The 21,819-nt window shown below is 37.8% G+C and overlaps 1 protein-coding gene and 1 pseudogene across 4 annotated transcripts in view; one reads left to right on the top strand and one right to left on the bottom strand.

The window, feature by feature from the left end:
* The window catches only part of CDKL5 (cyclin dependent kinase like 5), a 189,406-nt gene that overhangs the window by 129,004 nt on the left and 38,583 nt on the right, over positions 1–21,819 (bottom strand). For 3 of the 4 annotated variants that reach the window (XM_027099686.1, XM_027099683.1, XM_027099684.1), the window contains 2 exons: positions 3,587–3,816; positions 578–612 (listed from right to left, as the gene is read on the bottom strand). In XM_027099686.1, coding sequence (XP_026955487.1) covers positions 578–612; positions 3,587–3,650 — 99 coding nt within the window. In that variant the 5' untranslated portion in view covers positions 3,651–3,816. Of the gene's footprint in view, positions 1–577; positions 613–3,586; positions 3,817–21,819 lie in introns of those variants that run through there. The other variant, XM_027099685.1, reaches the window with a different exon arrangement.
* LOC113616420 (cofilin-2 pseudogene) overlaps positions 14,274–21,819 on the top strand; it is an 18,334-nt pseudogene continuing 10,788 nt past the window's right edge.

The following is a 21,819-nucleotide window of genomic DNA, read 5'->3' as shown; positions in this document are numbered from 1 at the left end:
TGAAATAATCTCCCTGAATAACTGGTGATTATTAATCATAGTCAAATAATCTATATATATAAGATTCATTTCAAGGCTGTTCAAGGGTGATCAACCACAGCTAACAGTCATAATCATACACTATTACCCCAAGCCCTATTTCATAACCAAACACCTATACACTACCCTTCAAAATCTGGATTCTGACCCAATGAGCAGTTTAAGTTATTGGGTCTACAAGAAAAATATTGACATGAAACTCCTCCTTGCTCTTAAGTACTTGAACATAAATTAAATCTGTCACTACTTTGATTTCTTCTCTACCATCTTTTCTCTCTCCCCATTAGGCAGCTTTTCACCTACACATAGGTCAGTTGAAAAAAAGAGCACATGACTGTAAAGAACTAACTACTTAATCATGATAAAGCTTACCCAAAGAAGTCTCTTTTTTCAGGGTTCCCATATTAATTCTCCTTTATTAAGCATCATCACCATCATAGCCAGTTTTAATTATATGCCCACATGCACAGAACACTACATTAGTTTCAAAACAGTTAAACATATATAGATATTTTCTTTTTAAAAATTATGTACTTGCCTTGTGTCTGCATTTAAGTACAACTCCATAGGCTCCTATAATAAAAAAAGAAGTAAACAATTAGGGGCACGTATACAAATTACAGCTCTTGGAGACTGTAGAATCAAAGTTCTATTATATTTACATTGGTTATCAATATATGGTATAATAATGATTCCTAAAACGATAATATTCTGCAGTGATAATGCAATGAGCCATATACAAAGAGAGCATGAATATTTATTATACATTTTTTATAAACCAAGAGTATAAGCAACCCATTTCCCCAACAAGTGCATATTCTTAAATGCTTCTCTTTTTAAAGAAAATTTCACTTTTCTTTTTTAAACTTAAGTTTAAAAATTTCTAGAGACAAGATTTGGACATAACAACTTTAAGAGTAAATTAAAATCACCTCAAAAGATTCTAGAGAACTCAAACTTTAAGAGTTAATGGTTTCACAAAGGTAGGCTCAAGCATGGAGCCTACCAAATATGTTCGCTGTCCTAGGAGACATTTAAATTCTCTTCTAAGATACTGGAATGTTTTCCCTGACTGGCAAAATAGTACAGGCCTCACCTCAGCATTCCAATAAATAACTAGTAGGAGTTGCTACATTTTTGCCATAAATATTAAAATCAAAGGCACCAGCAGAGGGGTCCAAGGATCTCTGGCCATTTATAGCCAAGCACTCCCACTTTCTTTGATATATTTCAAATGAGATACATCACTAGCTTTTGGGTTACTTATACTATTAACTAGCCAGTAAGCTGCTTCCTTAGAGGCAAAACACAGAGTTGACAGCAAGGAAATTGAGGCAAAAGTTATAATGTGAAAATATCTAATTAGGAGAATCAAAATATAATATATGATAACTGAAGTTTGTAGAAATGATTGACATTTACAGACAGGCAAAGCCCGTGTTCATCTCTGAGAAGAGGACTTCAGGGAGATGACATTAGGAAATGTGTCTCCAACAGAGCCTGGAGAGCCAGAATAAGTCTCCCTCACCCGGTAGAGATGGATGAATCTTATTATCACAGTTAGGATGAACCCAGCCATTACAGCCATCCAACTCAACTCCACAATCACCAGGCAATCATCCAATCCTCATTTAACTGCCCATGCTAGTTTTTCTGTGGGGTAAAAATGCACTGCTTAGGCTGCAGGGACATAGAGCTTGCTTGACAGTTTTTAATTACCTTAATATATATGTATTTCATAGTCAGAAAAGCATATGAGGTAGTTTACAAAGAAAAATAAACATATAGCAATGATGGTTCTGACTACAATTTAAAACTGACATATTCTGATTTATATAACAGTCTGGTAGTTTTAGTTAATCTAAGCCGATCCCTGAGAAGATTATCACCTATGGGTATACTATGAAAAACAAGGCTATGATCCAGAAAATCTTAGGCCCAGAATCTGGAACATTCCAATCCTGTTACACCCAAGGAGCTGACCTTCTCCATCAAGTAGCTTTATGGCATGTCTCTATAATACTTTTGAAAAAACAAAAATAAAAATAATAAAGAAAGCAGGTATTATAAAATTAATACTAGATAACACATTGAAAATGAATTTTATCTACATAATTAATATCAATGAAAAACAGGAAAAGGAGTTGACTGGTGAAGGAAGAAGGATCCATTCTTTTTATATGGTTTCAAACTTCAGACCCTGAAGCAAACACGCAATGATTAGACAATATTTTAATTGTTTCTATTTATTTGAAAAGGATTTAACAACTTAGTATTAAAATCCAGAACAACTATCCTGTTGACATAGGTAAATTTTAAAACTTCTTTTGAAATTCAAAATATACTTGAAAATTCTGAAATATCAAGTTTTTGTAATATTTGCTTTAAAGATATAGATGCTAAGAAACCATAATTATAAATCACTTATATCGTGTTAACAGAATCATTTATCAAAATCTCCATAAAGTTATCTTTAAGCCAAGAGCAAAAATTACTAACAAGGGGCTTCCCTGGTGGCGCAGTGGTTGGGAGTCCGCCTGCCGATGCAGGGGACATGGGTTCGTGCCCCGGTCCGGGAGGATCCCACGTGCCACGGAGCGGTTGGGCCCGTGAGCCATGGCCGCTGAGCCTGCGCGTCCGGAGCCTGTGCTCCGCAACGGGAGAGGCCACAGCAGTGAGAGAGGCCCGCGTACCAAAAAAAAAAAAAAAAACCTAACAAGGAAGAATCAGGAAGATTTATGAAAATGAATTACCATATTTCATCAAATTGGTATCACTGATTATAAGCATTAGTACTGCTAGGAAAGAAAAAGTGCTGTCAATCAAACCATGACATGCTACTGATTATAACACACATCTGATTTCAGAGATGTTAAAAAATGACCAAATTGGGCTTCCCTGGTGGCACAGTGGTTGAGAGTCCGCCTGCCAATGCAGGGGACACAGGTTCGTGCCCCGGTCCGGGAGGATCCCACGTGCCGCGGAGCGGCTGGGCCCGTGAGCCATGGCCGCTGAGCCTGCGCGTCCGGAGCCTGTGCTCCACAACGGGAGAGGCCACAACAGTGAGAGGCCCGCATACGGGAAAAAAAAACAAAAACAAGACCAAATGGTGTGGTTCAGAATTTATAAAATGTGGTTTGTTATTCTCAAAGACAAATAGAAGTTATTTATTCATTTATTTATCATGTATTAAGGAAAATTTGACATACAAATTTTAAGTTAGTCAAAATAAGCCTAGCTGACATAAAAAGTAAATGTAACCAAAAAAATGTAGACTAAAGAAATCATGATTGCTAATGAAAAGAATGAAATGAAGGCAGCCTTAAGAAATCTGATTTCTTAAACTTTAAAGGATTTTTAAATGTTATTAACGTTCAATTGGAGAATAAGACCCAAATAGTTTAAGAGTAATTTTACTTTTAATATTTTACTCTTAGGCACATATGTGAATTGATAAAGGTTAAGTTAACAGAATCTGAATTAATAACTTTTTTGGTGGTAGGTATAATTGTACATTGCTCAAAAACTCAAGGAATGCTAAACTTACCTTCACCTACAACCCCAAGGATCTCAAATTTATTCATCACATTACCAATGTTAGGAATCTTCATGAAGACAAACTCCTCTTTTGATGCAAGCCACAGAACATGGCACCAAAAAAGAACTTCTAAGAAAGTTGTACAGTAAGTAGAACAAAAAATGTCCAAAGGAAGAAATTCTCACAGGTTGGCAGGAACTTTCACATATTTGTCCTAATGTGAAGTATTAAATGATTCCCTGAAAGAACAAACACAATTAAAAGTCATAAGTTTTATTTCTCAGTACTCTAATAAACTAACCAATCTTTTTGTACAGTTCTTTTAAAACCACATTAATGTTTCATATACTACTACTACTACTACTGCTACTGCTACTGCTGCTAATAATAATAGGAGGGAAGAACCCAAAATGAAACACAAATGAAAAAATGTACCTAACTATATTTGAAATGAATAATATAACTACACTGAAGGAGGCTGGGGGAAAAGAATTAACCCCAGGTAACTTCTGAAAGCAGTATTTTAACTACATACTCTCCTTGAACTAAAGACAAAAAGAAATATAAACAAATATTATACTCAGTTATTTGTTTTTACACAGAGATATGAAACTTTTTCATGTATATTCTAGGATTGAGCAAATAAGTAAATACACTGTGGACAATGTGGGTTTGGTTTCATTCTCATAAAAGGAAGTTACAAAGATGACAAGGGGGAAAGCTTGGAAATAAGAGTTAACCATATAGGGTCAGTTCTTAATATAGACAGATGTAGAAATAGATATAAATGTGTATGTAAATATACATACACACATACATTCTTCCAAAAGGTAAAACATGAATCTAACCATAGGCAGCAACAGACAAGCCCGAACTAAGGGACATTCTACTCAATAACAGACCTGTATTCTTTAAAAACGTCTACATCATGAAAGACAAGGAACAACTGAGTAACTGTTCCAGAAAAGAAGATTAAGAGTCATGATAACTAAATATAATGCATGATCCTGGATTGGACCCTAGACAAGAAAAAAAATTTTTTGCTATAAAGGGTAACTGATAAAATTTAAATGTCTACAGATTAGATAGTAATATTGTAACAATGATAATTTTTTTTGTTTTGACAATAGTAAGGTGGTTACATAAAACAATGCTCTTGTTTTAAGAAATGACAAGATGGATGAAGGTGTTCAAAAGGTACAAACTTCTAGTAATAAAATGAACAAGTCCTAGGGATGCAATGTACAGCATGGTGACTATAGTTAATAATACTGTATTGTATATTTGAAAGTTGCTAAGAGAATAAATCTTAAAAGTTCTCATCACAAGAAAAAAATATGTTCCTATGTGTGGTGATGGATGTCAACTAGACTTACTGTGGTGATCATTTTGCAGTACATACAAATATCAAATCATTATGTTGTACACTTGACACCAATGTTATATGTCAATTATATTTTGATAAAATAAATAAATAAGGCATAGCCCAGATCTCTAGAATAAGAGAGTCTAATAAAAAGCTTAACCAGAAAAAAAAGAGGAAGAACACCAAAGTTTTTAGAGATAAAGCTTGCAACTTAAACCGTTCAGAAAAAAATATGTACAGTGTATGGAGGAAGAGAAAGAGAGAGAGAGAATGATAAAGCAAATACGGTAAAATATTAACATTTGGGGAATAAGGGTCAAGGGTCTAGGAAACAGGAAATCCTTTATATCATCTTTGCAACTTTAAATCTGAAATTATTTCAAAATAAGTTCTTTTGTTTCAAAAAAACCTATCTTTAAGAAGAACAGCTGTATCAATATATAATATTGGTTTAAAAGGAAGAAATAAATCTAAACCAGTAAAGAAATTTTTTTTGCTGCCTATGAAATTTGAAACTTTTAAAATATATGAGTACCCCATGTGGTGTAAAGTACTGACACGGAAAAGTGTGCCGTTCTGTACACTAATAGTAGGAATGTAAACTTTCTAAAGAGTAAAATGTCCATAATTAAATGCTTTTTAAAAGTTCATATCTTGATAAAAGTATGACAAAAACCTACAATATCATTCTTAAATGTAGAATTTTTAGATAGTCCCTTTAAAAATTAAAAACGTGAGAAGAAGTCCTACTATTAATACTTATTAACATTACTATTAAACATTTTCCTAGTGGGTTCCAGACAGCTCAGTAAAATAAGAAAAAATAAATGAATAAACTATATAGGACTGGAAAGAGGAAAAGGTAATAGAATTTACAGATATTATTATCTACATAGACAATTCAAAGGAATCTACAAATTATTAGAATTATAAGTGTTAACAAGGTAGCTAAATATAAGCTCAATATACAAATATCAACTGTATTTGTAAACATCAATATGAAACAGAAAATGTAATTTTTAAAAAGCATCTTTACAATAACAAAAACGGCACTTAGGATTTAACATAAAAGACACTCAAGACCTCTATTCATATATATATATATATACACACACATATACACACATAACATATATAGATCACACATATATGTGTGTGCGTGTATGTATATATATATATATATGTAAACTTTATTCAAAGGCATTAAAGACGCATATCAATGAAGTTATCCCAATTTTAAGGCTAGAAAATTCAATACTATAAGAATATCAATTGTCTCCATATTAATCTATACAGTCAATGCAATTCCAATCAGAATCCCAAGAGGGTTTTCTGAGGAATTACAATAATCTGATTCTAAAATATATATGGAAGAGCAGAATTCCAAGTACAGCCAACACCCTCCCGAATAAGAAAAGTAAGAAGGCTCAGCTTTGAGGGGAGGATCCGGCAAGATACTCTCTACCAAATATACTGAGGGTTAGAATTGAGCTATAGGACTTCCCTGGTGGTACAGTGGTTAAGAATCTGCCTGCCAATGCAGAGGATTCAAGTCCTGGTCCAGGAAGATCCCACGTGCTGCGGATCACCTAAGCCCGTGCGCCACAACTACTGAAGCCCGGACACCTAGAGTCTGTGCTCCTCAACAAGAGAAGCCACCGCAATGAGAAGCGCGCGCACTGCAACGAAGAGTAGCCCCCGCTCTCCGCAACTAGAGAAAGCCCGTGCACAGCAACAAAGACCCAACGCAGCCAAAAATTAATTAATTAATTTTAAAAAAAGAATTGAGCTATAAAAATTAAAACAGGGTGGTCTTGGCACAGAGATAGACAAAATTAGCCAGTGGAACTTATATGAGAGCTCAGAAGTAGACCGTACGCCAAAATCCCTATAGCTCCAAACCCACCTCCATGTCACTTCTCTGCTCAAAACCCTCCAGGGGCCTCCCATATCATTAAGAGTGAAAGTCAAAGTCCACATAAGCCACCAGGTCTTAACCTCCTCTCTCCTCTGATGTCATCTCTGACTCTTCTCTCCCTTGGCTTGCTCCACTCCAGCCACACTGACCTCCTTCCAGCTCAATATATAACAAAGTCACAGTTGTCCCTAATGCTAAATATTTGTCACTCTAATATTTACTTTAGGTCAGATTCTTATTGTCTGATTTTTCATTCAATATTTACCAAAAAATGTTTTTGAAAAAAGGCAAGAGAAAGCAGACACTATACTTATTGTAGAAAACAACTTTAATTCAATGGAATCACAAATTTTTAAAGGATGACTGTGACATCTAGAGAAAATGATGTCACAATTTCAAAAGAAATAAACATTTATTCTATTCATTCATTAAACAAAAAATTACTCACTGCCTAACATGATTCAAAGAATGGGTAAATAAGACACACGAGACAGTGGTGAACAAGATAGGCAAGGTCCTTGCCCTCATGGAGCTTCACATGTTACTGAGGGAGGAAAAAACTACAAGATTATTATCATATAGTGATACATGTTATGAAGGGAGAAAAAAGGAGTGATTACCCAGACAGACAGCCCCCTCTCTAAAAAGGTGACATTTGAGGTGAAATATCAATAACAAGAACAAGCCAGCCATATGAAGATCTAAGTCAGTCACATTCCAGGTAAAAGATGCTCAGAGTGTTTCTCAGAATAAATCATTCTTTCATTTTCTACGGCTGATTTGGAAGAACACCCAGGAAACATTTAAATATTCTACTCTCTGTCCATAATGGTATGGCTAATTTCAAAGGAAACTAGAGATAAATATTAAATTATTCCTACTAAGAGACTCAGCACCCCCAAAAGTTCTGTATGTAAGTATATATATAAAGAACATTTGGTCCCACCTATTCTCTATGGAAATCAAAACCGACTAATGCAAACTGGGAATTAGAATTTAAATGTGTGAGTAAATATATAACATAGGTGTCAAGAACGGTCTTTTAACTACCAGTATTCATACTGAGGAAAAAAATTTATGCCAAACTGGATTTAACTACCATTTTACATGAATAACGCTGATTAATTTTTTTTTTTTTTGCGGTACACGGGCCTCTCACTGTTGTGGCCTCTCCCGTTGCGGAGCACAGGCTCCGGACACGCAGGCTCCAGACGCGCAGGCTCAGCGGCCATGGCTCACGGACCCAGCCGCTCCGCGGCATATGGGATCTTCCCGGACCAGGGCACGAACCCGTGTCCCCTGCATTGGCAGGCGGACTCTCAACCCCTGCGCCACCAGGGAAGCCCCTGATTAATTTTTTTAAGGCAGAAAAACTCAGACACTTCAGCTTCAAGTAACTAAATGACTTGGATGAAATGTCCCTTTGAGGACAAATACAAATGCTGGAGGTAATACTTTCAAAGAACAGCCTAAAAAGCCCCAAAGACTTAACAAGATTATGAAGAATTACCTGGCTGAAATCAAGGCAAAAGAATAGAACCCAGAGAGGTAATCCAAATCACCCAAAACAGTTTTAGCTCACAGACACTTGAAGGAAGATACAGAAAAAATGGGAGAAAAACAGACTTGCTCTTGAAACCTTTATAAATCCAGGGGCAAAAAGGTCAAAGGCAAAAGTGTTTCAGGGGCTTCCCTGGTGGTGCAGTGGTTGAGAGTCCGCCTGCCGATGCAGGGGACACGGGTTTGCGCCCTGGTCCAGGAAGATCCCACATGCCGCGGAGCGGCTACGCCCATGAGCCATGGCCGCTGAGCCTGCGCGTCCGGAGCCTGCGCTCCGCAACGGGAGAAGCCACAACAGTGAGAGGCCCGCGTAACGCAAAAAAAAAAAAAAAAAAAAAGGGTTTCAAAAAAAATGGTACAGATGAACCGTTTTGCAAGGCAGAAATGGAGACACAGATGTAGAGAACAAACGTATGGACACCAAGGGAGGAAAGCGGGGGGGATGAATTGGGAGATTGGGATTGAGATATATACACTAATATGTATAAAATAGATAAGTAATAAGAACCTGCTGTATATAAATAAATAAATAATTTTTAAAAAAGCGTTTCAAAAGAAGGAAGTACGATAAACACCACTCACTTGGAGCTGAAACCCCAAAGAGCTATACTCCTTGGTAAAGGAAACCAGAAAAAAAATCAGTCCCAGGACAGACTTGAATTACAGCTTTATGTCACCTGAGTGACCTAAATAAACCTCTAAGTGTACCCTGGATTGAGGTGGTCCCACATTCAGATTGTTAGTACACAGTTGTCTGGTTGAAAGGGGTGGCGGCAGGCAGTGGGGGCAGGAGTCTGCAGGAAGGTAACATGAACCTAGGCATCACAACATTGTTACAGATAATTTCTTGTTTACATCGTGCAGTACATAATCAAAGATAACCAGATACACAAAGTAATAAGATACCATTAACAAGAACTAACAGAAATGACCAAAACAGAAAATGACCCAGAAAGACTTATAATATCAGAATTATCAGAAATAGCCTATAAGACCACTATAGGGTTGAATTAATAAAAGCCCAAGGGTTGAACATTTTGACAGAACTGGAAGGTCCAAAAGGCAGAAGAACAAATTGGAAAAATAAATTATAATTCCAGAACTGGAAAATAGAATACCACCAAGGGAACTCAACAGACAGTATAAAGAGAAAAAGTATCATGATACATAAGATTTTAAACATTTTTAAAACTTGAGCAAATGAAAATAAAAGGATAGCAAAGAACTGCAGAATATCATTTTTTCCCCAAGCACACACATAACATTTACAAAAACTGATAAAGTGCTAGGCCATAATGTGGTTCAAAGCAAATTACAAGGATTTTAATCCAAGGATGATCTCTCTCCAAAATGCAAGTATGCAAGAAATTAGTCACAAAAGAAATAACTAGGAAATATTCATGTTTAGAAATTAATACATTCTTAAAATAATCCATAAGTCAGTCAAAGAAGAAACCATAACAAACATTTAGAAGTAACAAAAATAGGGACTTCCCTGGTGGGGCACTGGTTAGGAATCCACCTGCCAATGTAGGGGACACAGGTGCGAGCCCTGGTCCGGGAAGATCCCACATGCTGCAGAGCAACTAAGCCCATGCGCCACAACTACTGAGGCTGCGCTCTAGAGCCTGCGAGCCACAACTACTGAGCCCACGTGCCACAACCACTGAAGCCCATGCACCTAGAGCCCGTGCTCCACAATGAGAAGCCACCGCAAGGAGAAGCCCACCCACCACAACAAACAGTAGCCCCTACTCACCACAACTAGAGAAATCCTGTGTGCAGCAACGAAGACCCAACGCAGCCAAAAATAAATAAATAAATACATTTATTTTTTAAAAATTAGAAAATAAAAATTAAAAAAATACAAATTCATGGGAAGAAGCTAAAACAATGCTTAGGGAGGGAATTGAACGCCTCATACATGCGTATATCACAAAATATAAAAAAATAAACTAAGCATCTATCTCGAGAGGTTTTAAATAAAAGAACAGCAAACTAAATCCAAAGAAAGTATAAAGAAAGAAATAATTAAGAGCAGAAATTCATGAAATAGAAAACACACAGAAATAAAGAGGTCAAAAGAGCTGGATCTTGGAAATCAACTTTGGAACTAATCAAGGACAAAAGAGAACTCAGCCCAGTCAACACACGGGATTCTAGCTTTATGCTATCCTGAGCAGAGAACCCAGCCACACCGTGCCAGACTTCTGACCTAGAGAGCTGTGAGCTAATATATGGGTGCTGTTTTAAGCCACTAAGCTTGTGGTAATTCATCACAAACAACAGAAAACTAATAAAACAGTATTATTTCATTTATATACAGTTTTAAAACAGGCAAAGTTGAATTACAAACTATATTGTCTAGGCATGCATATATAAGTAGTAAATCTATTAAAAAAATAAGTGACCAAGGAAGTGTTTCTTTTAAAAATGAGGATATTTGGACTTCCCTGGTGGCCCAGTGGTTAAGAATACTCCTGCCAATGCAGGGGACACGGGTTCGAGCCCTGGTCCGGGAAGATCCCACATGCCGTGGAGCAGCTAAGCCCGTGCACCACAACTACTGAGCCTGCGCTCTAGAGCCCGCATGCCACAACTACTGAGCCTGCACACCTACAGCCCATGCTCCACAACAAGAGAAGCCACCGCAATGAGAAGCCCGCTGACCGCAACGAAGAGTAGCCCCCACTCGCTGCAACTAGAGAAGGCCCGCGCACAGCAACAAAGACCCAACGCAGCCAAAAATAAAAGTAAATAAATAAATTTATTTTTAAAAAATAAATAATTAAAATAAAAATGAGGATATTAATTATCTCTAGGGAGGAGTTGAGATTGATAAGAGATACAAAGGAGGGCTTTCTGGGGCACTGGTAATGTTCTATTTCTTGACTTGAGTGAAAGTTAGATAGACATTCACTAAAGTGTAAATTTGTTTTACGTATTTCTATGTTGTTATATTCCACAATAAAACAAGTTTTTAAGAAGTCAGAGAGTAATTCTGATAATGACACCATACATAAATAGTTCCGTGGTCATTTATATGGAGGCAAAAGATAATTTTTATCAAAGATAAAGCATTTCAATATCATATTAACCAAAAAAGTTTACCTATCTCTCTCCAGACTCCACATATTGCCGTGTGTCTAGTGCTGGGTATCAACAACAAAACCAAAAACTCCCAGTGATGGATAACCTGGATGATGACCACACTCCAAAACCATGCCAGAGGAGGAGCTGGTGAGGAAACTGGGCAAAATAGGCCTCAATGAGAGATGACTGGCATCCCAATGCGTGAAGACTCTTTGAAAAAGAGGGAGTAGAGCAGGTGATTTGGGTTATTTCAGGGGGAATACCTAAGATCAGTGGTAGAAGTGAAAAGGAGACAGATGTCAGCTCAGTAGTGATTTGGACAATGATGAACCATCAATGGTTACTCATTCATTCTATAAATATCTTTCAGATCCTACAGTGGGCCAGCCCACCACAGATGCTTCAGGATACAGCAATGAACAACACAGACAGAGCCCCTGCTCTCATGGAGCCAATGAGGGGAGACAGACAATAAACAGACAAACACGATCATTCCAGACAGTGACAATTATTATGAAGGAAAGAAAACAGTCTTATGATAGAGAGTTTTGGAGACTGAAAAGGCGGGGTAAGTAGATAAGGTAGTCTGGGAAAGGTAGTCTGAGGAGGTAAAATTTGATCGAAATCTGTTTAATGTAAAGAAGCCAGCCATGGGAACAGGGATGTGAGAAGAGCGTTCAAGGCAGTACAGAGTCTTAGAGAGCCTGATAAATACAAGGAACAGAAAAGATCTGTAATCCGAAGCACAGCACACCAGAAGGGGACCTGCAGCGGGCAGGAAGAGCCCGCTGGAAGCATTCTGGCCTGGCCGTGGTATTAAAGAGTTGTGTACTAAATTAGATGTCCTCTAAAGTCCCTTCCAACAAAAAGACTGTAAGAATCTCTCAAAAATGGTTTGAGTTTCCGATTACTAACCATTAACTTTGTAAACAAACAACAGAATGCTTTTTAAAGTGGACTTGTCTTGCACTAAGAAAGACACCTAGAATTAAGCAATCTTGTCTCTGCATTGGCAAGCAGGTACCTACAAGAACTGACAGAAATGTAAGGCTTATAATTTATTTCATAGATTATTAGTATTGAATTTAAGAGCTGCCTGAGCCTTGAATGTTTCCTCTGTTGCTGAAATTATAATCTTCATCTCAACGGTTCTTTTCTTCTTCCCAAAGAAAGTACAAAATCAGTTGAATCATGAGTTTTGTTTTTGTTTCTGGCATTGTTTTTATACATACAAATGAAAGAGCCATTTTGTCACTGAAATTGGATAGGAATGAATTTGGTACATGACAAAACTTCTGCTATAATAAGAGAGTTCGAATGGTTTGAAAGCATCTTAAAACTTGTGATCCATGTACGGAAAGAAATCATTTCCGTGGAAAGCACAGCCTTATGAAAAAAACATCCTACTCTCTTGCAGAGAATTCTCCATGTTGACTCTAAGTGAGGAGATAATGCACTTCTCACTCCTATTTAGTTTTCTTCCTTCATGGGACCACCTGACGTAGTTAACAGGATCTTCATTTTGCTTTATTCCCCCAATAGCGAAGAGTAATTTGATTCATCAATCCATTCTCTATAATTCAGTTTCCATTAAATCAAACTGATACTTGAGTATCATGAGTAAAATACACACAGTTTAATAGCATAAAAATTTCAAACTATGAACAAATGTAGGGATACCAAGGGGGAAGGGGGAGCAGGATGAATTGGGAGATTGAGATTGACATATACACACTGCTATACGTAAAATAGATAACTAATGAGAACCTACTGTATAGCTCAGGGAACTCTACCCATTGTTCTGTGGTGACCTAAATGGGAAGGAAATCCAAAACAGAGAGGATATATGTATACATATGGCTGTTTCACTTTGCTGAAACTGACACAGCAGTGTAGAGCAACTATACTCCAATTAAGTAAATAAATAAATAAATTTTTAAAAATTTCAAACTGTGAATCATGTAGGTTGCCTCCCCACCCTTTACTCTTAGAATCCTTCCACAAGGTAGGAAATCCAGTCAATGTATCTCCTACCCAGTTACCTGATATTTCTCCCAGCACTGCCAACCCTACTAAACTCCCAGCCCTTCCTGAGTATCTGAGGGCCTCACGGTTCAGAGAGAAAAAGAGAACTAAACTGGGATCAGAGAAATTCAGAGTTCACACTAACACTGTACTATTTAAGATACACTATTGGTGTAAAAGGTTTTCAAAGCACTTGCATGAAAATGTATCAATTTTATCATGGTTTCTATGGGATAATTTGTTCTGATCTCCAAATTCTAAATAACTGAATTTAGAATAAACTTACAGAAGCTGGGAACCACCTAGATTTTGCTGGGTTGATGTGGATCAGAAAATGTGGTCTAAGTTATTGTCCTCTACTCCCAAAAAACAAACAAAAAACGCCACCAACCAAACAAAAAACAAAACACTGACTTTCAGATGGAAAAAAAGAGAAGGAACTGAAGGCCAAGACTGCTGAAGAACACCTACAGGCTTCAAATGAATTCAAGACCATTGGCCTAGATAACATTTCATACCTGAAATGCTTTAAGACTTCGGAGGTGAGACTGCTGAATCTCAGTGGTCTTGGGAAAGCCATAGGGAAAAGATGAGAAGACTGGCCTAAAGCAAATGCAGTCACATTTTTTCAGAAAGGGTAAACCAGTACATTCTTTAAACTCCACACCTGAGAACTTAAAAGTAAGCAATCATTCCATAAATATGTCTTGAGAGTTAACTATATGCCAGGCACTATGACAGTCACCGGAAATATATCGGTAAAGGAAAGACACAAAACCCCTTACCTCACGGAGTTTATCAAAGGATCACACAATAAGTGTAAAACTGCAAATGTAAGTGCTATGAAAAAGAGCTATAAGGCTCTACAAGGGCTTGTACAGAGGTTTGCCACCTAATTAGGGAGGGTTGGCTTTTCCAGAGAAAGCTTTCAGTGGGCTGAGATCTGTAGGACAATTAGGCATAAACTTACAGAGGAGGAGGGATGCACCAGGAAAAAATTATTTATGCAAAAATCCCAGGTCAGGAGGGAACATGGCCAACACAACAAACTCAAAGGTGGCAAGGGTTGGGTGGTTAATAACCCAGTACAAGGTGAGGCTGGAAAAACAGCAAGTTGTTTAAGTAGTTTTATCTGTATCATGAGACAGAGGGAACCACTAGAGGGTTTTGAACAAGAATGGGAGATGGGTTCAGGGGGTGGTATGACAATCAGATGATTTGCATTTTGAAAAGATCACACAAGCTACAGAGTAGAGAACAGCTCTGTGCCTGGAAGGGGAGCTATCAATTTGGGGGTTTAACAACTAGGAAGCCACTGCAACCATCCAGGTGAAAGGATAAGGGCGGGATGGACTAAATTGGTACACATGAAGAGAAATGGAAAGATTTAAGATATATTTGGAGGGGAAGCCAATACAGCTGGGGATGGATTAGAGATGGGAAGTGAGGGAAACAGAAATCAAAGATAACTTCTTGGTTTGGGGCTTGGGCTATGAGTAGGTTGCTGCTTCTTGATGCAAGGAAAACTAGAAAAGGAGCAGATTAAGGGAAGGGAAGAAATTCAGGATTCCATTTTAGGCATGTTAAGTTTGAGTTTACATATCCATAACAATGAAAAAGGCAAAACCAAAGGAAAAAGAGAAATTTAAAAATGAGTAAGAGAATCTGCAACTTACATCACAAAAAGAAAGAACCCTAAAACATAAAATGTTCCTATTGCTTGATAAGAGGGGTAAGAAACCCAATTTTTAAAATGGGCAAAGTGATATGAACAAATAGTTCACAGAAGAGGAAACACAAATGGCTCTTAAACATATAAAAGGTTACTCAACTTTACATATAATAAAAACTGAAGATTAAAACTATACTGAGATACAATTTTTCAGATTAGCAAAAACCAAAACTAACGTACCATGTTGATGAGAGCATGAGGGAATTAAGCTTGCTCATATATTGCTGGTAGGAATGTATATAGATAGATAGATACATACAACTTTTTAGAGGCCAATTTGATATCTTTCAAAACTAAAAACAAACATATTCTAATGACACAGCAATTACATTCCTAGGAATTTATCCTCAGGGAACACTCACTCACACTCTCACACACACACACATACACACACACACACACACGATAAGCATATGCTATTCACTGCAGCATTGTGTGTAAAAGCAAAAGAATGGAAACAACCTAAATATCAAGAGGGGCCTGATTAAATGAATTATGGTACATCCATCCAGTTATTTTAAGTTAGAAATGGAAGTGAAATACTCTAATATAGCATTTCACAAATTTGAATTTTCTCGATGATTTATTTTCCAATAAATCAAAACTAAACTTAAGATTGTATTCTAACTAAATACCACTTATATCTGTTTTGTACACTGATTCTATATATATTTGAAAAAGGAGGTTTATTGCTGTTTTTTGGAAGTTTGAAAAATCTACTAATTGAAAAAGATAAAAGTACACAGTAGAGGGACTTCCCTGGTGGCACAGTGGTTAAGAATCCACCTGCCAATGCAGGGGACACGGGTTCGAGCCCTGGTCTGGGAAGATCGCACATGCCATGGAGCAACTAGGCCTGTGCGCCACAACTACTGAGCCTGCGCTCTAGAGGCTGCGAACCACAACTACTGGGCCAGCGTGCCACAACTACTGAAGCCCACGCGCCTAGAGCCCGTGCTCCGCAACAAGAGAAGCCACTGCAAGAAGCCCGCTCACCACAACAAAGAGTAGCCCCCGCTCGCCACAACTAGAGAAATCCCGCGCGCAGCAATGAAGACCCAACACAGCCAAAAATTAATTAATTAATTAATTTTTTAAAAAATTACATGGTAGAGTTTACTGGTCCTGAAGACATCAAGTGATTTCAAACACTGTCAAATAATCTGGAAAATTCACAAAGGCTGCTTCCAGGCTAAACAATGTTAATACTGTCACAAATTGATGTTACCAAGTTTCCAGATTCGTGGTAGACTGAAAATTACATCAGAAAGACACTAAATCCTGGGTTTCTCTCACCAAGGCAAAGTATCAGCTTTATGGTTGACCTTGACAACTTTCATTTCCTCAGTTAAAAAATAAGGATCCTCTGTTAGAAGTCCCACAGTTTCATTTCTAAACACTCAGAACCTCTCCAACTGAAAATGAGTGTCAAAATTCTCAATTAATAAATGTCAGTTAATAAAGGACCAGTATAAAATATATATAGCTTACCTTCTCTCTTTTCATTTCAGTTCCAAATCACCTACCAAGGTAAGTTTCAAGAGCAATTGAGTAAAATCGTTTTAGAACAAGGGAAGGAATGGAGTGATTACCTTTCAGCCTATTTCAGAAAAACTACAAAACCAGAATAAGTGGAATACTGCTGGCCAAACATCTGGTGATTAAGCTATTCCTGGGAGGGTCACTTATTTCAAAGAGAAAGAACAAACAGTAACAAGACAGCAGCAACTCTGCAACGCATGAAAAAGAAGTCTGGGATATTTTCCAAATGTGTTGGGAGGAAGTTATTTTTATTTACAGAGATATTTGTGTCCTATTTAAAATACAGAAGGAACTCAAAAAAAAAAAAAAAAAAAAAAAATCAAGCTAAAGATCTTGTACTTCCCCAGCTGTATGTCCTGCTAACTTTAGAAGGATAAGTAACACTACTTTGACCAAAGAACAGTCAAAATTACAAGCAATTTTATCAAGGCCATTAATTGATGAAAGCATTCAATTAAGTACAAGAGATTTGAACACATAACTAATAAATAATAAAAGTTTAATATGTTAAAAGAAAAGAAAGATAGGTTCTTTCCCTCAAGGAAATTACAATTAAAAATAAAACAAAACAGGGGCTTTCCTGGTGGCACAGTGGTTGAGAGTCCACCTGCTGATGCAGGGGACACGGGTTCACGCCCCGGTCCAGGAAGATCCCACATGCCGCAGAGCGGCTGGGCCCGTGAGCCATGGCCGCTGAGCCTGCGTGTCCGGAGCCTGTGCTCCACAGCTGGAGAGGCCACAACAGTGAGAGGCCCGCGTACCGCAAATAAAATAAAATAAAATAAAATAAAACAAAAGAAGATACGGTTAAGAGGACTTTTAAGCTATAGCTCTCTCCCACATACTAACTTAATAGAGCAGTCTCTTGAAGCTTTGGTTTGTTTCATTTGTAAACTGAGGTTAAGTCACCCTGACACCAAATATGTGGCATCTTTTCCAACATCGATTCTCTAACACCTGGGTGTCCTACAATCTAACTACCCAGAGTTAACATCAGACTCCACAGATTTAAGGGCTCAGTCCCACAGACTTCCCTCACTTTAGATGCCAGTCACAAGTCCCAGGTCCCCAGGGCACCTGGGGGGTTTTCATGGAGGTTTTAGTACATAGGCATGACTGACTGAATCTGACTCGGCTAAAAAATTTGGGGGTTCCCACAAACCCTTCCTCAGGTTTGATAATTCCCTAGAATGACTCACAGAACTCAAGAAAATGCTTTACTTACCATTACTGGTTTATTATAAAGGATACAACTCAGGAACAGCCAAATCGAAGAGATGCAAAGGGCAAGTTACAGGGGGTGGAGGGAAGAGGAGCAAAGCTTCCATGACCTCCTAGGGTATATCACCTTCCCAACACCTCCCAGCACTTCAATGTGTTCACCAACTCAGAAGCTCCCCAAAGCCTGTTGTTTAGGGGTTTTCATGGAGGTTTTAGTACATAGGCATGACTGATTGAATCACTGGCCACTGGTAACTGAACTCAATCTCTGGTCCCCTCTTCTCCCCAGAGGTAGGGGATAGGACAAGGGGGCTAAAAGTTCTAACCTTCTAATCATGGCTAGTCCTTCTGGTGACCAGGCCACATCCTGGTGTCATCTAGGGGCCTCTGCCAGAAGTCATCCATTAGCATACAAAAGACACTCATCACTCAGGAGGTTCAGGTGACATCTTGAGACAAGAACAGAATATGAGACAGACAAAAGGGTAAAGGCATTCGAGGAAAAGTTCTTGCTAAAATAGGCCAAAAAAAAAAAAAAAAAAAAGAAACCAAAACACGAGGAGTGTTTGTAGAACCCAAGTCATTCAGCTTCTCTGAAATCTAGGGCACAGGTCCAGGAATGACAGGAACGAGGCAGGGACTAAATCATTAAAGGCCTTGTATGCCATGCAACAGGTATGTTTCCCTATATTTTAAGAAAGTTTTCAACTGCTGCTACTGCCATAGGCAACAGTAAATCAAGAGCAGCCTTTTAGATGAGTACCTATCAGTATTATGTTTCAGAAAAATCACCATGGAGGCAGGAAGAGGGTTAGGGAAGAGACACTAATCAGAAAGCTACTAAAAAAAAAAAAAAGAAAGCTACTGATTGATGGAGGCCAGGCAGTAAATGATGAAAATCTCAACTAAAGCAGCAGTGAGGAGAGAAAGGTGGATAGATTTGAGGTTTTTAGGAGGTGTACTCAAAAGACACAGTGCCAATTTAAAAATAGTTGATGAATGAGAAATGGAAAAGTCTAGACGATTATAAAATTTCTGCCTTGACTACTGGGCATAACTAAAACTGGGAATACAGAGGAGCATATGGAAAACAATATTACATGATTGACAATTATGGGGTCATTTAATTGTCATTTATTATGGGAAGTTTTATACTGCAAAATGCAGAGATATCATGGATCGCTGAATGAATACAAAGTTGAACTTCAGATCAACAGTAAGGAATATAAGTCATACAAATTGAGAATATAAGAATCTCAAGAGTTAACTTAGTTTCCAGCTTCATCAAGAATATAACCTGCTCTATGGGTATTCTCAGGCTCCATTATGAAGTCACTTCTCAGATGAATACATTATAATCACATCCTTTTAGAATCTTTAGAAAAGATGCCTTGGAAAGAGGTGAGTTCATGTAATCATGGCATTTCATCTACCTAAAGCCAAAAACTTTGGAATCATTCGGACCAAAGATTCTCAAACTATTTAGAATAATAGTCTAGTTTTTTTTTTTAATCCCATGTAAATTATATTGTAAAATACAGTAAAAATGTTAAATTGCTATAAAAGTTTCTAAACTCTTACATTCAGTTTTAAAATATTTTTATACAAAAATACTTAATAAGTTTAAGACTCAATATTTTAAGTGTTAAAAGCGCCCTGACAGGGACTTCCCTGGTGGTCCAGTGGTTAAGACTCCTTGCTCCCAATGCAGAGGGCTCAGGTTCTATCCCTCATAGCGGAACTAAGATCCCGCATGCCGGAGGCGCAGCCAAAAAATAAATAAGTAAATAATGAATTTGAAAGAAAGAAACTTTATTTTAAAACAAAAATGCCCTGACAATTCATAGTCCAGACAGGAATCCACTGACTCCTACAGAAAGAAACAAATTTTAAAACACATAACCATTATTTATAGGAAAAGACCATGACTTATTCTTTTTAGACTAAAGTTGTTATATCATTTTACTAGCAAAAATTGTTAATTTCCTACTGCCTACCAAAATTCCAAATTTCTAAGGCAATGATGTCAAGGAAAATGGCTAAAGACATCTCTTTCACTCATTCATTCATTTGCTCACTCACTTATTCATTCAACAAATACCTACTGAACACCTATTAAGTAGGTTAGGGATCATCTCATCTGACCTTATTTTACAGAGGGGAAAATTTAGGCTCATAGCAGTCATGTTACTTAATCTGAAATTAACTATAACCTTTGGCAATTGTTTTCCTGTGAATTTAACTATAATTTTTGACAATCACCCACTCTTCCACTGTAAGAATCCTTGGCTCCAAAGCAACTACACCTACTAATCAACACCTAGAACATGCCTTTTCACTTCCCCATTTCTATGCCTTTGTTCCAATCATTTCCCCACCCCTGCCCCCAGTCTTTGCCAACGGAAATATTAGCCATCATTGTTTTAAAAATCAAGTAAATTATAACTTCCTCTCTGTTCAGCCTAGCTAGAAGTTATTCTCTATAAACTCTGCGTTCTTTTTTAGTTAAGATTAACAGATTCCCATGATAAAAATTCAAAAAGCCAGTCTATAAATTCTTACATACAGCACTTACATGACATTCATTACATACTTATTTAAACATTTATTGTTTGCATACATATCTATTTCCCTTAGATAAAACATAATTTCCTGGAAACTAGATACCATATCTCCACTATATCCTGTACCAGTATTTCAACTCTATTCTGCATATCAACAGAGCGAGAATAATGATCCACATTTCTAAAAGAAAGATACAGGGATAAACCACTCTAACAATTCTTAAATAATTAAGAATTGACTATGCATATTTATAACAGTAACTGATAGAGAATTAACTTGTAAACAATACTGTCAATTACTATCTGTATGTGGATTAGCCACAGTACATTGTGCTTTACAGTTCCACAGTACTAACTTAATTACTTGTGTTTTTAATTCATACATATGATACCTAAAGCCCTCTGAAATACAAACTACCATCTTCTTCTTCAGGGAATCAGAGAATCTTAAAGCTAGAATAAACCATACCCATTCATTATAGGATTGAGGAAACAAAGCTTATATCAAAGTCTCCTAACCAGCTTCTGAGGAGGAGCTCTGCTCTAGCCTGACTGAAGGGCCCTCTCCCCATTCACAACAGAGTAGGTGGGAAAACTAGACAACTTCCTGGTTACCATGGTGCCTGCTCTTCAGTGTGGTATCATCATTTTCCTTGAAATAACTCCCACTTTACTTAATCATAGACACAGAATTCAATATTTTAAAGAAACCCATGCACATCCTGAATTTAAATATTGTTTATTGGGTCTTCCCTGGTGGCACAGTGGTTAAGAATCTGCCTGCCGATGCAGGGGACACAGGTTCGATCCCTGGGTCAGGAAGACCCCACTTGCCTGCAGCAACTAAGCCCGTGCACCACAGCTACTGAGCCTGCACGTCTAGAGCCTGTGAGCCACAACAAGAGAAGCCACCGCAGTGAGAAGCCTGTGCACCGCAATGAAGAGTAGCCCCTGCTCCCCGCAACTAGAGAAAGCTTGCACACAGCAACGAAGACCCAACACAGCCATAAATAAATATTTTTAAAAATTGTTTATTGGGCTTCCCTGGTGGCGCAGTGGTTGAGAGTCCGCCTGCCGATACAGGGGACACGGGTTCATGCCCCGGTCCGGGAAGATCCCACATGCCGCGGAGCGGCTGGGCCCGTGAGCCATGGCCGCTGAGCCTGCGCGTCTGGAGCCTGTGCTCCGCAACGGGAGAGGCCACAACAGTGAGAGGCCCGC

Source organism: Aethalodelphis obliquidens, unplaced genomic scaffold (genome assembly GCF_003676395.1).
Source record: "Aethalodelphis obliquidens isolate GAN/ISIS:26980383/991018 unplaced genomic scaffold, ASM367639v1 scaffold137, whole genome shotgun sequence".
Taxonomy (NCBI): Eukaryota; Metazoa; Chordata; class Mammalia; order Artiodactyla; family Delphinidae; genus Aethalodelphis; species Aethalodelphis obliquidens.
This window is presented reverse-complemented; position numbering and strand designations above follow the sequence as displayed.